An 18916-nucleotide genomic window follows, 5' to 3' on the forward strand; every position below is an offset into this window, starting at 1 on the left:
TTCGATCTCCGGATTGGGCATGATTGATTCAGCTGTTCATTCCTTCAGTGGGTCGATAAAATAAGTTCCAAGTATGCTTGGGAACTAAACACCGGGGGTTCCGCGTTAGGCTGACCTCTTAACCGGAACATCTGCCTACCCCAGAGCCCTTGGTTAGAAGGAGTGAGATGGGTACAGTAGGCCTTGGGCCCTCATAAGCTGTCGTGCCACTGGATTTGGTTTCTTGACTTTTAAAACACTCATTCTAACATTTTTCTTTTACTAAATCACTGCTTTCAGAGAATGTCAGAAGTTGCTTGCTCTTTGCAACTGTTAGACATTTTGAAACATATATATACACATATTTTGACACTGAACATAGTATAGTTAATGACTATGAAATGTTTTTAAGTGTGTTAACATTGTGGGGTTTTTTTTTTCGCTGAAATTTCTTTTGCATTCAGTAAATGAAGGAAAGAAAGATTATATTATGTTTGTAATTTTAGTACAAAAATGTTCCTTTGCATACTTCTCTCAAAAGATAATGGTATTGCAAACTTTTGCTTTATAATAATCCAATGCACGAGTTGCATGTCAAAGTAATTGTCCCCTTTTAAATGTATGAAAATCATAAGTGTTATGATATTCATATTAAGAAAAGAAAAACTACTTTTTTTTGATACAGATAAAGCTAGACCAATATTTGGTGACCGGTGAGCGAGCGTAGCGAGCTCGAATCGCGTAGCGATCCGAAGGAACTGCGTAAGCAGTTCTGGGGGTTGGCGAGCGTTAGCGAGCAGGTGGCGATAGCCCCCTAGTAAAATAATATTTTTCTCCGGTTTCATTACTATCACTGTCATTTCTACTCTATTCACCGGTAAAGAGCATGATTATACTGGAAATATGTTTGATAACAGAACTCACTCCATTTGCAATTCGCGGTTCACGGCGTGCGTTTGCGCGCCTAATCCTATCGGCAGCATTTCTTACCGATCAGCGTTTAAATCTTTCATCTAAAGACTCCCAAGCACACTGCTCTTTTCTTTTTAAATTATATTCAAGTGATCGAAAACACTCATTCAAAAATCGAAATTCTAACGCTAGACATCTAACGCTAGAAGCGAGTCTGCAGCACTTGTAAACAGCGATCGTAAACAAAGCGGATCGTTGCCAACGGAGAGAAAGAAATAAAGGCTCGTTTTGCGCCACGCATAAGCGTTTTATATATATAGATGTTACAGGAGTACAATCTTAGGCTTTCTACTCAATCTATGTATTACATTTAAGCTCAGTTGTGCTTGATCCTGTTTACCTTAAAAACAATACTTGTTTATTTAGTCAAATTAATATTTAACTGATATCAGCCAGGGCCGTCGGGAAGGGAGGCAAGCCTATGCATTGCATAGGGACCCATGAAGCAGTCCTAAGAAAAAGAAAATAATTCCCTCTCCCCTGCTTTCTTTTTTGAAAACTTTTTAGTTTGAAGGAACTCATTTTCCTATAATTAAGATTACGTGTTTTCAATGGAAGTGAATTCAGTGAAAGTGATCAAGTTCAAAGAGAGAAATTCTATTTGTCCTTTTCTGTCATAGCCCCCTATCGACGCTATCATTCAAATATGAAGATTATTTATTTTTTAAGCATCTAATTTTTTAGATGAGCAAAGCATATTTCATTTTTAGAAATCGGCTTAAAATATTTGAAAAAATATGGTATAAATAATTTGCGATTTTACAGTGCAGAACCTTTTATCCGGGAACCAAAAAACCGGGAAACCAGAAAACCGGCAACTGTTTGCAGATTTTAACGCCATTTTTTAAAAAATACGCATTTTTGGCAATTTTCGAAAAACTAAGTTTTTTTTTTTTTTGGAATATGAACTGTTTCTTAAAAAATACCACATTACTTAAGCAAAACTGGAGAAAATGTTTACAAAAACGAACCTCAAAGGTTGACCTTTACGCGGGGCAAAATTTCCGAAAGATTTTCTTGAATTAAGAAGTACACTCTTAAGTCGGAAATTTTCGTGTTTTATTCTAACTGAAAACTAAAGAAATGAAGAAATGAATATTGTCGAATTCTAATGCAATATTTTATTGAATGGCTTTTAAAATTAAAGCCGTTTAGAGCGTCAGTGATGTAGCGAAATTGCGGGAAACGCCGAAAAACAGATTCCCGAATTTTCCGGATAGTTAATGGTGGAATCTAGAAATCGTTAAACGCATGACTGTAATAATACTGCAAGAACTCATAAATCTAACTCCTATTGATATTGCAAAAAGCAATAGTTATCAATAACCGCCGTAATCACAAACACAAAATCTTAATAAAAAATTTAAAAACAAAACGCGTTCATGAAAACAAATTTTTTCATACGGAATATCAGGAAATTAGCATATATCCGTTCAAAAACTTGTTTCTACCCCTTCTCTTCATTTTTTTTTCGTTTTAAAACATCGAAAAGTGGTAGTTTTTTTCTTTTTCAGATTGAATGTTAGGATCTCAGGTCTTATAAATAACTTGAAGTTTTTTGGTGTTTAAATTATTCTTTCACTAGTAGTTTTTAATATTTCGTTAGTATTTATAAGCATTTCTGAACTGTTTTCTTCTTATTTTAATATGTATTACTATTTATTATAGTAATTTAAGTTTTATAAACAATCGGCCAACAGAGGTTTATAGTGATTCAGAAAACCGGGAAATTCAGATATGCGGGATAGCGATGGTCTCGAACTTCCCGGATAATTGGTTTTCTACTGTATTTAATTTTGAGAATTTTGATCAGATAAGGTGAGTTGGGGGAAGTGCAGCCCTTAAATTGTACAGTTCGACTATATTAAGCCTAGACATGACAAGACTTGATACAAGTTTTTTAATTTTTATTTCGTATGTTACCTGTTTTAGTGTGTTTCCCAAGACATGAGCCTGTTAAAATCATAGCAGGTAAAAAAATGAAAAAAAAGTTTTTAAACTATTGTGCTCTAGGGCCGCACTTTCTCAATAAAAGTGGGGCAAGAGCATCATCTATCTGATTTTTTTTAAAAAACCGTTTGAGAAAATAAGAGGCAAGTGCAATCAATAGAGTATTTTTTCCTAATTAAAAATGATTTTTTTTATTTTTATTTTCACCTATTTCATTGGGAAGTAATTAAATTTTTCCTAACGAAACCTGTCAATGTGAAACGAAGAACGTTCAAGGAACAATGGATTATTAAACAAAATTATGAAGTTTTTATTTTAAATTAAATAAGTAACATGAAAGATAACTTTTATTATGCTAATAAGCTTTAAAAAAAAAAAAAAAAAAAAAAAAAAAACTTGCATATCAAGGAATAATCTTTAAAACTTGAATATCAACGAACTTATAAAATATTAACTTAATAATACAAAAGGTAACTATACAACTGACAAAAGGTAACATGTCTTTGGCGAAATTGAACATATTTTTTTGTATAAGTACACTTAGTATAGTAATTAACAATTTAATTTATATTATATTCTGAAAACGTTACTTAGAATATCAAATTTCCTCTACGATCTGAAGAGGGATTTGGAAGGATTGATACAATGTCGTCTTGGATCTCGCTAACGTCAGTGCCTCAGATTGTCGGCAATCATGTGTTCTATTGCAACAGATATTGCAGGTGGCCGGCCCATTGTTTTGGACTTCACTCCATGCCGGCCTTTCAGATGATCCTGTAATGTTGCCCGCGATATTTTGAAATGCCGGCTCACACCTTTACAGGTTAGGGTACCTGAACGTATCGCTTCTAAAGCAGCAGAAAGTTCCTCCCGACGACGGGGGGGGGGGGGGGGGGGCAGGAGCCAGCTTTTGACGTTATTCTTTTGTAATTCCGCACCATTTTTACTAAAAATATTTTTAAAAAATGGAGCAATATAGATTAGTGACAGTTATTGTTATTTAGACAATGATGCAGGGTTTAAAAATTAATTACATTGCTTCATTAAATCGTTGCAAGCAAATTATATCTATCATAAAAGAACATTGCCAGATTAATGGGAAAGTGCAGCCCCAAAAAATGCGAGGCTGCACTTGCCCCTTTTTTTCGGGCCGCACTTTCCCTGTCGTATAATTTTCTGGGGCAAGTGCAGCCCTAAAATTGATTTTAAAGTAAAAAATAATGAATCACAGCTTTAAAAATACGAAAAGTAGACATGAAATAGTTGTACTTACGTCTTGGAAGCACGAAAAAGTGAGAACAATAACAGAAGAAATGATGATTTCTCGAACCATAACAACATGGCACTGTAGTGGGAATGAGAAAAGTTAGGAAACGAGGGAGGGAATAGAGTTACCATTCAAGTAGCATGATCTAATTCACGCAGTGCAAAGTAATAACGTTTACCAAGCTACCCAGATAGCAGCAGCCTTGCAGATATTCCCGGTGTCTGATTATTAACCTAAGCCGCACTTGCCCCAAGAACCCACTTACCCCAACTGACCTTACTAGAAAATCAATTGATATACGGGAAAGTAGGCTTGCTTAGTTCTGGACAGAACTTCTTGTTTATTCTTTTATTAAAAGAATTAAGTATTTTGCTATAGTGATTTAAGGTGCTTATTTTGTTGATTATTTCTTAATTCAAATATTTTAGTGCTTCTTCTTTGAGTCTGAAGAAGACTTTGAAGATTGGTGTAAATTTTCTCAACGAGTAAGTTATTTTGCTGCCATTAAGTATATTACATTTTGAATTTCATTTTTGTTTTCTATGACATGCAACCTTTTTGAATTTTGTTTTACGCTATTCATGAAACTCTAATATGGGTAGTTCCATGCAAAATGAGCAAATAAGCTGTGGCTGACATGTCACAGATTTCAATGAAAATTTTTATTTAAGTAAACCATGCATATCTATGAGGAAATGCAAAGTATGCAAGTTTAAAAACTGTTTGTTGTTTTGTTATTGACATTAGAAGTTGACGCTTACGCTAAGCCTAAATTTTCGGAGTTCATTGCTGCCAGTTTGTGACTCAATAACTCCATAAGTTATAAACGTACACTTAAAAAATAAATATTTCCGCATTCTATAAACAAATCTCTATTGGGAAAAAGCAAAGTAAAATTAATTCGGATCTTTTTTTGAATCTGAGATATTAACAAATATTGAAATTTTGCCAATTTACTTCAGATTTCAAATCACTCTTCTAGCTCTTTTAATGAAAATATATGAGTAAAAATGATTCAGATTGAAAAACTATCGATAACTAACTATTTGCTCTAATTTAGTTATTGTTTATGAATTTCTTGATGACGAAATCGTACTTTAAAAAATCGAAAATTTCATTTTTTCCTCTATTTCAGATGTTTTTTTGAAGATGAGAGAATGCTCTAAGTTTAGTCAAGTTTTTTTATGTAATTTATTGAAGTGTCTTTTAGATGCTATTAAATTTTAATGATTGGTATCAGCGTATTTTTGTTACTAGAGTAATTTGAACTTAGGCAAAATTTCATTAGTTAGTTCTTTTAATTGTAAGTTAGCAAAACTAACCCTTTCTTTCGTGTTTCATTTTATCTAAAGCATGTTTACGAAGTATTTGCTAAAATGTACATTTTTTTAAAATTGAAATAAATGTTAGATATACTTGCTTTTGCATCATTGAGTCGTTTATCTAGTGTTTTGAATTCTCGTAATTTCACATAAGAGTCAATCCATACAGGTTCCATACAGTATAAACTATTAATTCATGTTCAAATAGTTCTAAGTTATAAAATTAAAATAATTATTTTGAAAATTACAATATGTTTTTTCAGTATAATGTATTATGTAGGGCACAATATACGTAATTTAAGAAGGTGCAATGAAGTTTTCACACTTTTTATTTCTGTTTTAGTGTGTGAATTGACTAGCAAAATTGCTCAATTTCAAAGACCTGTATCTTTTTTACAAACCAAATACAAAAAACAATATGTATAACATGCATAGTACATGAATGGAATATTCAATTGGCCACGAAATTTTATTTTGAATTCCATCCCCTTTTGGTTTACAGGGGTCTAAAAATGTCATTTTTTCGATTTTTGAGGGGCTGTAATCTATAAAGGGTGCACAAACGCACAGCAACAGTTATATATTCTTTTTAGCATGGTTCCAGTCATTAGTTTTTGCCGTATTTCATTTTGTGCTTCCGTCCCCTACGCGAGTTATCTCCCTTTGAAATGAGTAAAATTTTTACATTAGACCCTGAACTTTAACCTGTTGCCGTTATTTTAATTATTAACTTACAGCTACGTAACTCAGCATGTAAGACTATAAATTTATGCACTTTAACATCAAAGCGTTAAAGTAATTGTCATAAATGTAATTCAAATAGATTTTGGCCAAAATGCAAAGATCTAAAAGTACCATTTTTGACTATGACAAATCTCTTTTGATGACCTCTAAAAAATCAAAGGTCCAGTTGAGAGGAAAAATAAAAGTGGGTTTAAACATTTTTCATATCCAGCTTTTAGGGATATGAATTTCAAAAAAATTAAAAATGGTTGAGCACACAAATCCATCGAACCTGTATGGATTGACCCATGAAATACAAAGAAAATGTTATTTTTCTGAATTTTATTTTATGTTTGGAAATCAAAAACCAATTTCGAGTTTCTTCAAGCAAATAGTAGAAACACAGCTCTATATTCTTGAAAAATTTTGAAGCTGTCTGAATTTTCCCTCATTTGAATTTTTGTATGAATGTGAAGGGGAAAATCATCATTTTACAAAATGGCACTAAGTTTAAAACTGATTTTGAAGACAAAGGAGTTAAAGTACAACTTAAAAAGTAAGGTATTTCTTTTATGATACTTTAGCACATTATTGGGTAATAATTTCATCAAAGCTAATACATTCCTTAAAGATTGAGATTAAAAAATAAAATGCTTAATTATGAGAAAATTGAAATATTTTCAGTTTTTGAAACTCCGTTAAAAGTTAACTATAATAACTTTGAAATTTTTACTGACATCAGATTAATTACCCTACTCCATGGATTGCAACAACATATAACTTTTATGTTTTCATTAAATAGTTAATAAGAAACAAGCCTTCAAAAATGCAACATTTAGCATTTATGAGAATGCTGTTCAATTTGACCAATTTTCAATCGCATGTAACTATTCAAATAAAAAATTTTAAGCAAAAATATTTTATATATTTTTACATAGGCATAAAAGGAACCTGTATACCAAATTTCATAAAAAATCTGTTACCATGCGGCCACCACTTTTTTGCGAATTTTTCTCATTTCGGATGGAATGACCCATATATATATATACAGCATGGGTTCATTTAACCTAAATAACCTTTATTTTTGCCTCCATTAGTTCCAGATGCATACTTCCAGTCGCAGAAATGGTCAAAATTAGATGCAGTTAAGATATTACAAGTTTGGCCTAAAAAAATTATTTTACATAATCTACATTTGTATACAGCCTCATGCCATTCATATTTAATGAAACTGCAACAGTTAACTCTTGATTATCCGTGGGTGGCACGGCACAACTGCCCCAGATAATAGAAAGCACGGAAAAACCACAAAAAGCCTAAAATGAGGGACAAATATGGTAAAAATTGTCCTTCTTCAAAAACTTGACTGTACCAATGCATAATACTTTCTACAAACAGTGAAAATATATTCAGTACAGTAAAAATTTTTTGTACTTTTGCACGACAGAACTTAAGATCAATGAAGAACAAGTGTATGCACAAAGAAGGAAGCATAATAAATAAAAAAATAAGCAAATAAAAAATAGAACAGAAACAACCCAGTTTAAATTTATAATTTTTTGAAAAAAAAAAAAACAAAACAGCCAGTAGTATTTGCTTTTTGCTGCGAAAATACACATTCCTGATTGTTGATTGACTTGCAGATAATCGGGAGTTTATTGTACCATGTAAAAAGTTAAAAAATACAAAGGACGATTTTGATAAGCTTGGTTCTTACTAAAAATTATGAAATAATGTAAGTAAATTATTTTTTGATTACAATGCTCAAAACTGCAGTTAATCTTAATACAGGGTGGCGACAAATCAGGGAAAAGTCAGGGAACTTTATTAATCAGGGAAATATCAGGGAAATTTGAAAAAATTACAAAAAATCGTCGAAAATTGATTTTATGAAGAAAAAAGTTTTTTTTTTTTACTTTACAAAATGAAGTACTTTAATTCCCTACGCATTTTTCGCCAATTATCTGTTCAAAAAAAAGTAAAATTAATGAGGTGCGATTATATACTGCCGCATATTTGTGCATCTTTTTTCCTCAACGTCAAAGTATTGAATCTTACTTTTTAACCACAGGATGAACTTCCTAAGATTGCTTCTGTGTCTGTTAGGTTGTTTATGTTACCTAACTTGAAATTTCCTTTTACGCTTTCAATGCTACGTAAAATAAACAACCATACAGGCAAAGAGGAAGCCTTCATTACTGCCTTAGCTCCTTTGCCTTTATTCCATTGTCTCGAAATAATTAGCGTCTGTAATCACGATTTCAAGAAGAAATCTTTGGTTTTAGAATTAATACTATAAGAGCTTAAAAGTTATTACTTCTTCACATTTTTAATTTAATTGCTAAAATTGAACTAAACTTTGTTTTTTGCAGTTATACTATTTGTTGTCACCGCAGATTATAAAGGTTTTCTTTTCTTCAGACTTAAGTGATTCTTTAATTTTATAACCAAGTTGTATTCTTCTTTTATATATTTTGAAATTAACTAATTGCTTTTTTTTTCTTGCATTTCAAAGTTGTTTGTTACAAAAGCAATCTAAGATTTTTTTTCATTACATACTGTTGAAATCATTTGAAATAGAGTTAACTTGTGTGCTTAAGTAAATATCTTTTGTCGAATGTCTTTTCATTCATAAGCTCATTACTTTTTGCATTGAGAAAGGCGTTCCCTGAAACGCCGAAACACGTGTCTGCTGTAATCGACAACTTGTGTTTTTTTTGACGTTGTTTTTTCTTACTTTAAATATCTTTATTTTTTATTGTTAAAATGCTGTATTAATTCATTAAAACCTATATTCTTGATTAGAGAAAAGCTCCCTATGAATGGACGTCAAATGGTTTCATCTGTTTTGCATAAATATGTCAATTAGTTACATAAGAATATTTACATTACTTCTATTTCTTCACTATTACTTATTATTATTGCAACAATTATTATACTGTTTGAAAACTTAGTTCAAAATAATTTCAATTACTTTTTAGTTCTATCATAAATATACATGTTTTTGAGAGTAATTTTAAAAGTTTCTTAAAGTTCTTATGCTAAGTGGTTTCTAGGAGTAAAGTTTTTTTTTTTTTTTAATTTTCTCTGATCTTCCATGTAGAAAAATTTAATATACTGTTTTGTAGGGTTTTTTTTCCAAAAAAATTGACTTGATATGTTTTTTTTAATCATTTTATTAAAGAAGTAGCATCTTTTAAAAATATATCTTTAGTTCAACAACTTTACACAACTTAAAACGTTTAAAATACTGCATTTTATACAAACATACAATGGACTTCAAGTAGAGCAAAGAAAAAAAAACATTATTATTGGTAATGTAAATCAGGGAAATTTGGTGAACTTAATCAGGGAAATCAGGGAAAAGTCAGGGAACGTTTTTTCACAGTTCCTGTCGCCACCCTGTAATATCTTTATATTTAGGTAAACTTTAAGGCAACTAAAAACTTTAAAAGGAACTAATGTCATATACCACACCTTTGGCGACTTTTTCCATTTGGCACCAAGATAGCGTCTCCAAGAAAACGATGTATGAAGGCATAGGTCATATATCGTTCTTAGCAATGCTTTTTTAGTGCAAACAGGAAAAATTCAGATTGAAAAACATGAGCAAAGCACTTCAGAACACAATATATATGAAAACAACATAAAACTACAACAAAAAAATATCGCAAATATACACAGGGATGCCATTGTCAACTAAAAAAGTGATTATTTTGAAGAGTTGCAGACTATGACAACTATTTTCACCTAAGGTAAGACAAAAATGACTATTTCGTAAAAAAACTGCTACTATTTTAGTCGAAAAGAGACTAAAATGTAAAAAAATATTACTGATGTAAAAAAAACTGGAAATTAAAAAAGAAGCTTTAGCTTCAAGTATCATCTGCTGAATTTATCTTACTTCAAACTCCCTTAGTCTGCCAAACTACGGGAAAAGTCGCTAGTTAATAACCATTTCAATTATATGGGTGCTAATTAGGATTCTGAATACCAATTAATCGGCTGTTGATAATCGGCAGAATGATCTTAATGATTTGTTTTTAATAGTCAAACCTTGATGTCTCAACAATACTTATCTCAAAACCCTTGATGTCTCAAAAAAAAAAAAAAAAAATTCCCCAGCATTTTTTATAAAAACCCATACATATTTTCCATAGTTATCTCGAAATTTATTTTTTGAAACCCTTGACATGTCAAAATTTTTGCACAGAAGCTAGTTTCAATGGTTGTTCTTTTCTGGAAACTTTTGTAGTCAAACCAGTTCGAGGGACAATTGCTTAACGTTTTGCCTCTCTTTTCTTGGAAATTTTGTGAATAGGGGATTGGGGCAAGATAATATAGAGGGGTGTTGGTATGGGGGGGTACTGTGTTTTCCCCAGAATTTAGAATCTTTGTGCATTTCTCTCGAATATGCTGTCCACTTTGAGGAAAGGGGGTCAATTTTTCGTCCGTCAGTTTTCAAGCGAAAGCGGAAAATGGGTTCCTCATTTTCATTATTCTACATTTTTAGCCAGACTACAAAATGGCTGCTGAGAATTTTTTGAATGTGCAGTTACTGGTTGAAAATAAAATAAGAATTTTTAGGTGAAAAAAACCAAGTTTTTCATTTTAAAATCTCACCCTGTGCACTTTTGACAATTAAAAAATTTAAATCTAGTAAAATATTGAAGACTGCTTTATTGATCGTAAATCGAAGTGGTCGCATTGTACATATAAAATGCATATAGCGTACGTGTGTAATTGTGAGAGTTACTAGTGTAATTTTTTTAAAACCTTGATAACTCGATATCTCGATTTTTTCCCATCCTGAGAGATTCGAGATATGAAGGTTGTACTAATATTTTTCTTACAATTTCAGTTTCAGAAATAGTTAATAGTTGATTTCTGAGAAGTGATTTATTTTTCTCCATTTTCCTAATTTTTCCAAAAAAATTTCAAAATTTCATTCAATTTTTTTGAGCGACTTTTCATATTATTGTTCACTAAATTACATTTTGTTAGCGAAACATGAAAATTAAAAAATATTAGGGTTTAGCTTGAGGTCAGTATGCTAATTTAGAAGCACTTTTAATTTAAATTTATTTTTTATTATTAGTCGCCATTTAATTATTATTCTTTATAAAACTCTTTCATTTTTTATAAAATTTTAAGATTATGCAAAAGCACTATGCTAAAGAAAAAATGCATCAACATGTGAAAAATGTTGCAACGTTATTTTACATATGTATAGTTATTCAAAATAAAAAAGATAAATTTAAGAAAAATAAAAACAAAAAAAAGATGAAAAATTAATTTGAATTCTGAAATTTTGAATCCAAATTATGTTTTTTGCAATCACGAGTTGCGACAGGACCCTACACATTGGAGTTATTGTTCCTGGAAACGGCTACTGTCCCCCCAAGCCTGCCTCTTCTCCTGGGCGGTTACGTGTGCATAGTTGTATGTGTGTGTAGGTGCGCGTTCGGTGCATGTGCCGGCTTGTGTGTATGTGTGTGCGTAGACCTGTGTGTAGGCACGAAGTCATATGTGTATGTGTGTAAAAGTGTGTGTGTATGAGCACCAGAGGAGCCGCGCCTCCAGAGGCCAGTCGTGCTGCAGAGGCTCTCGGTCCAAGCTGAAAAAGGAACCACAACGCCAAGGACGGTCAAATGAAAACAATTAGCAATCATGATTGCTCAAAAAACAATACCTTAACTATCAGTTTCTAAAAAAAAAAATAATAATAACAATTATGTATTTACACATTTTTTTAAATCAAAAGATATTAAATAATAATAATTTTTTGTTGAATAAAAAATTAATAATTTAAAATAGTAAGTTGTAAAATGTAAGATGTAATCACATGTACAGTTAGAAGGAACAAAATTACAGAAAAAAAAAAACTGTCATCAAAAGCTGGGGTGAGGTTACTTAAACTAATTAAATAATCCTTTAGTGTTCCATTCAGTTTTACAAACTTTGTTTTTACTCTATGCACTTTCATACTACATGCTATAGTGATATTTCTAGAAAATTAGTATTTATTGTCAACAAATGTATTCATCATAGTTTCTTGTTGAAGTATGCTTAAATTATTTTGGAAAATATTTTTTCTGCCGATCATTTGACAGAAAATTATAAATAATTGGCAAAGTGCTGATTATGGCCAATTAATTGACACATCCCTAATTAATACTATTTTTAAATAATGGGAGACTATTTAAGATACTATTTTTCTTGTTTGACGACTATTTTGCAGACTATTTTTCATTTAAGAAGCTATTAAAACGACTATTTTGAGGAACATAGCTAAGTGGCAACCTTGTATACGCTTCAAAAATACCAGAAACTAGAAAATTTTTGTGCAGAAAGGAAAATTACTAGAAAGTTAATTAACAAATTACTATAAAAGTTATTTTCCAACATACATTTCATCAAATTAAAACTTTTCTCATACTCTGCTAAAAAAAGAGCAAAGCGATTCAAATTGCAATATTTAATGCGGAAAACATCCCCAAAATCAATAACTATTTCAGCCACAAAAAAAACCCGCTTAGTTACTCAAATTTAGATGCATGAAAATTAGAAATGTTTCAACAGAACATCTCAAACATAAACAATTCAAAAATACCATACATTAATTTGCAATTCAGACACGCTTTCAAAATATCTACTATATTTTACATAAAATAACACATTCATATCTTTATAAAATGCTAGAATCAACTTATTTTCAGAAATTCAGTACCTAAAGGAGGCATGTTTATAGAATATGTCTAAATAATTCGTAGCATCAATAAGAATTAACTTTTAGAATAAAATAACTGTTCTATTTTTGTAAAATAAATTTACATACGGTAAAAATAAAGTTAAAAACTACACGAAACCCTCAAGATTTTGTAAAAACAAAGAATTTTGGAAGTGCAATTTTTTTTTTTTTTTTAAATTCTGAAAAAAAGAACTTACCTTTTTATTGTATAAATCCTCACACTCAATCTGAAACAAAACAACAGATGACAATGGGGCCTTACAGATACACACCAAGTTGGAGTTTACTTTTAATTAATGTTCAAGTTTGAAGAAACTAGCATTTTCTAATATTTATTCATCAAAACACTACTGAACTTAAACTAACACAAAATAAGCTTTCCTGTGAGGTTGCACAAAAAAAAACAAGAATCTCTCCTACATGGAACCGCTAACAAGTGAACAAGTTTGAACAGATCTAAAATTACCTCTTTGGGTTGCCAAACACGGGTTAGTTTCGCCAGGGATGCCATGCTTAAAAAATTATCGCCGCATTGGCGAGAAAAATATTTCAATTTTGTGTAAAAAATTGGATGTCGTCAAATGGGGGGGGGGGGTATAAATTCTCTTTAGTGTGAACCAAAGTTATAGAAATAATCTTTAGAAATTAAAAAAAAAAAAAAAACATTTTTTTTTAAAAATATTACTATTTATTATTTTAAAGTTTTTTTTTTCTCATTTTGAAATTTGAGATGATTTTTTTTGAAATTTAAAACATATTGACCTGTTACCTCTCCTTATCATAAACAAAAGTCAAACAAAGGCACCAACTTTTGTTTTAATATAAATGAAGTTCCATGATTTGTTTTTATTTTTTAAGCCTTTTCATTTGCCTACAAAGCACCAGGAATTACCTGGAGATTATTACATTTTAGAAGACCCTATAGTAGAACACTTAGGTGTTTTTCCTCATCATCAGGGTTGGCCGGATTGGACGCAATGTTTTTTTTTTTTTGAAAAACCCATTATTTAGCCCACTTTCGGGTTTTTGAACTTTTCTGAGAATTTTTTAAAAAAATTAATTAGTTTAAATACTTTTACAATTTAAACTTCTTTTTTATTTGGTCTTTACCACAGACAATGGACATAAAATATGAATTTTGAACTTTAATAGCATTTCTTAACTCTTAACGGCATTAAAAAAAAAGTCAAAGATTTTAAATAAATATAGTTAACTTTTTTCTTTAACTGGTCAATAAAATAACTCAAATTATCTTGACTAAGTCCTGTCCTGTCTGATTTTCTCAATATTTGTAGCTCGTACGGAGGAAACTACTCTAGCTAATATGCTTTCATGTGAATTATTTTCTGCAAACCAACACGTCACAAATCTTGAATAAACAAGGTATATTTTTCAGAAATCAACAGGTTTTACAAATGGTCGGACAGAAAACAGAATAGGATGTACAGTATTTTCATTATCTTACGAAAAAGTTAAATATTTGTTACTCTGTACACAGAAATAGAAAACAGGCAACATAAAATTCAAAGAAATGTTTTGATTAAGCTGAAATTCAGTAAAAAAGGATTTAAACTACTTGAGGTTCTACAGTAGTTTTGCATAACAAAATGAAATACAATAAAGTAAAATGCAAAAAAAAAATGTAGTAATTAAAAACAAACAATAGATTTTATCATTCGAACTTTGCCTTAACTGTTGGTAATCATGGAAACTAAAAAATCTGAAACTTCACCATTCGTGGGTTTCGTCGTCTTTTATACTTTTCTTCAGAAAACGCTTAATTTTAACTAGTTTTCCAGCACTTTTTACCCCCCAAGACAATTTTTGCGCTTCGTGAATATACTTACGCTACAAAATGCTTGATACAAGTACCCCCCCCACTTTCCATAAAAACAGACAAAAAAAACCACATTTCTATTTAAAAACCCAGTTTTAGTTTGGTTTTTTTTGGGTTTAAGAACGTGTCCCCCCCCCCTCCCCGCACAGCGGGGTCTGCAGGCACACAGATCTGGGCCTATAAATAATTCTAGTGTATGTTTAAATATGGTTTTGTGACATTTAATTTGTTGCACACGTACATACTGATAATCCAACATTAACATACTTGTAACATTTTTATGTAAACTGGGAAAAAATAATTCTGCACCATCACATGATTGTCATGAACGAAGGTCTTTGCGCCAAACACTCTTATGCGCATGTGCAAAAGTGATTGAAGTAGGGCCATCTCTGTTTCCACTAGCCAGTATCCTGCTATCGGCTGTAACTGCAAATTTTTCATTTTGCATTTTTGTTATTTGTTGTATGTCAGCTGTATTATACAAGCTTGCTTATTTGTTTTCCACTGAAAAAAATATCTAATTTTAACATCTCCCAAATGTTAGTATTGAATCCAACACACATTTCTTCAAATACCTCAAATACTAATTTCTGCAGATACTGCTGTTTACCTGCCCATAGCAGTATAAATCTAGTGGTTTGTTATAGCAGTGTCTACTGTGACTGAAATCCGCAAATTCTTGATAAAAAGTAATGGATTTAAAAAAGCTAATTGTGCATATCAGATGATGTCTCATTGTTTCAACTAATTAATAATTTTTATTTTCTATGCTAGATTCTAGGCACAGCAGAAAAACAGCACCTTTATGAAATTATGGATGAGAGGCCAGAGCATTGGCCACCTCTGGAATTGAGACCTGACATAAATTGTAGTAGCTGCTGTCTAGGTAAGTTAGTCATGTCGTTCATACATTGTTCTTACGTTGAACAAAACCTGAAACAATAACCTTCAGTTCCTTCTCGGTTTTTCAGGAATATTGGTTTTGTGCATGGGTGGGGATTGCATTGAAAAATAAATTCATGAGATGGTTTTGGAAATTTTATGCATAGCTAAGAAATACATTGTTTGCATTGAAATATATAGATTATACATACAACAGCAGTTATTGACCCCCCCCCCCCAAAAAAAAAAAAAAAGCTTTGTAAAAACTAATCTGGAAAAAATGAATTACTATGCTTAAGGTGGTTTTGGCATTAAGTTGTGGTCTGCATAAAAATTTTAAAAATAAAATAAAACAACATTTTAAAAAATTGTAGGGGAAAAAAGAAAGAAAGATAAAATCATCTGAACAAAGAGTCACTCGGAGTACAGGGGTCTGTCCAGGATTTTTCACAGGGTCCGTTTTTTGTGAAAAATCAAATAATTTTGTGAAAAATGAATTAATTTTGTAAAAAATCAAAAAATTTCGAGAAAATTTTTTTTTTTTGTTAAAACGAAATTTTAGAGTTTAGAGATGGCACAAACTGTATCAATTGAACTTAAAGATGAGTGTTTTCCTCTTCTATGACGAGAAAATCATTCTGGATTTTTTTCCTGATATTTGGCGGGGGGGGGGGGGGGGCATCGCTCTTTCAAGTATCAATATTTATCTACCATTCTGCATTATGTTAAATTATACTAGATATATTTCTGTACAGTATTTAAAATAATTGTAACAAAAATATAAATAAATAAAACAAATTTCAGAATAGGGTTCAGCATTCAACTTTTTGACCCAAGACACTCTTAAAAAGCACAGAATTTCGTTTAAAACTTATAAATTCCGTGATTTTAACAAAAATAAAAAGATATTTCAATTGTTTACCTCTTAACAAAGCGTAATAATCATCGAAAATTCGAAAAATCGGATTCCTATAGCGGATGCAAAGAGATCGCAATTCTCAAAGTGAAGGCATCAAACGTATAAAAACGGCTTGTAAAAGAAATATTTTTGATAAAATTATTTTAAAATTGCATTTTAGAGTCCTATGATAACCTATCATTAATATCTGTGAACACAGTTGACCCCCCCAAAAAAATAATAAAAAAATAAAATAAACCATCTATTCAGCATTTTAATTTTTGATAGAACAGAAAATGGAATTTTGCTTTAAAAACTTGAAATGAGAGTTCTAACAGAAATAAAGAGATTTTTCATTTATTTGAATCCTAATAAAGCGAAGTTAGCTTGAAAAAAGAACAAAATATGATTCTCATATTGGATGTTAAAGATTGCATTTTTCAAAATGTAGACATCTAAAGAAAAAAAAAACGATAATTAAAAGAGTTTATTTAAAGTTAATCATCCTTGTTAGCATCGAAAAATCAAAACCCATATAATTTTCTCCCAAAATAACAATTAAACATCGCACCGCACCGTAAAAACGCAAATATTGACAAGCCAACAAAATGATGAGAATATTTTCTAATCAAGTCATTATAAAGGTTCAACGCCAGACGCTAAGTGGTGATAGTTTTGAAGTTGGTAACCCTATCTGAAGTGATCATTTTTTCCTCACCCTTACTATCCCTTTGCAGTTCTAAGTTCATTTCGCAGATATATATTATTATTGTTTATCAAATCATGAGCGAAGAAAAGTGCTTACCAATGCCTTTTCAGAAAAGTTTACAACAACACCGCTACTAATTAGCTGTGATAAAACAAACAACCATTATATTTATTTGGCAGTAGCAATTATTTATCGCTTGCAGGAGCATCGCAAGAGTGCCGATTTTTTTTTCTTCAAAATTAGCCGATTTCGTATAAGCTGATCCCTCTAATTTGACTTAAAAAAAGGTTCCAAAAATTATCGGTTTATACACAGAAATATGTGTTATTTTGCTTTCAGATTTGCTCTTTCAATAATCAATTTGTGACAGATCCGATCTTGTTCATCAGAATTTTGTGAAGGGTCCGTTTTGTTTGATCGGGATTTTGTGAAAGGTCCGTTTTGGTTGATCGGATTTTTTGAAGGGTCCGTTAACGGACCCAAATATCCTCTGGCCAGACCCCTGGAGTATATAACCACGTTTAAGTGTACTTGGAGTGTTTCCCTTTGCTTCTAAGTTTCCTTGTATTTCCTAAGAACATGGTCTTCTATTATTGGTCCTGTGATCGATTCTATTAAGTTATTGTATTGCCTTTTTGCATTTAGCCTTTAGATATACACATTTTTTTGGGTAGACAATTTTTTTGAAATTGAAGTTAGTTTAAAAAGATAATAAAAACAATGATAAAACAAGTTGACCTGTGCGGAACTCCGCACTGTGGTTTGAATCGTATCATGTGGCATTTCGCTCTTTAAAAATTTCAAAGAAAGAACATTATGAAGAAGAATCGAAAAAAGTCACTGAATTCAAGTAAATGCAAAAAAGAGGGCGTGTAATTTGAAGACATCAGCAACGAAACCTCGTTAAATCCAACATTGTGATAACGTGATCATCATTGTGATAATGTGATCATCGCTCACCTTTTGGTTTTATGTATTTAATGCAAACATAACTATCAGTCACCTACCCAGATAATTTTCAGGGAGGCGATCTAAGAAATTCCAATCTTAAATTTTACCATCATGATATAATAAATGATTCTGTGCTTAAAAAATGTCTTTGATAAAGAAGTAAAGATTATGAAAAATGATCACCTTCCATATTATATCCATACTACCTTTTTTTCAGAATACTTTTTTGTGGACGAAAATACTGGAGAAGTGTCAGAAGAAGATTTTGAGAAAGTGGATGCCGTTTCCTGTACAATGAACAAATCAAGACCTAATTCCTGAATTACAGTTCTTAAAATAATGCGTAACAATATTGTGAATAAAATATTTATATTAGCTTTTAACTTTCTAATATTCTCTATTTTTGAAAACTCTCCAATATTTCTATTTGACTTTTTACATTATCTTTTTATAAAGTTCTATCGTTAAGCTCTCATCATTCAAGTAACCAACCTAACTACAGTAGAGTCTTGAAAATCTGAAGTAGTTGGGGCTCATGTCATCTCATATTACTGAAAACTCTTACCGTCCAGGAAATTCTTTGAGATTAAAATTTTACACTGTTTGGACAACATAAGATGTGCAGTGCACCATTTACTTCCTTGTACAAAGAAAAGAAAATATTTTCTTCAT

At 31.1% G+C, this 18916-nt stretch overlaps 1 protein-coding gene across 1 annotated transcript in view; it reads left to right on the forward strand.

The window, feature by feature from the left end:
* LOC129231632 (cysteine protease ATG4B-like) overlaps window positions 1-18627 on the forward strand; it is a 62459-nt gene extending 43832 nt beyond the window's left edge. Inside the window, exons 12-14 of the mRNA XM_054865999.1 lie at window positions 4597-4653; window positions 15579-15690; window positions 18462-18627. Of these exons, the coding sequence (XP_054721974.1) occupies window positions 4597-4653; window positions 15579-15690; window positions 18462-18565 (273 nt within the window). The 3' untranslated portion in view covers window positions 18566-18627. The remainder of the gene's footprint in view (window positions 1-4596; window positions 4654-15578; window positions 15691-18461) is intronic.
* Window positions 18628-18916: the final 289 nt, after the last annotated feature.

The sequence above is a fragment of the Uloborus diversus genome, chromosome 1 (assembly GCF_026930045.1).
Source record: "Uloborus diversus isolate 005 chromosome 1, Udiv.v.3.1, whole genome shotgun sequence".
Taxonomy (NCBI): Eukaryota; Metazoa; Arthropoda; class Arachnida; order Araneae; family Uloboridae; genus Uloborus; species Uloborus diversus.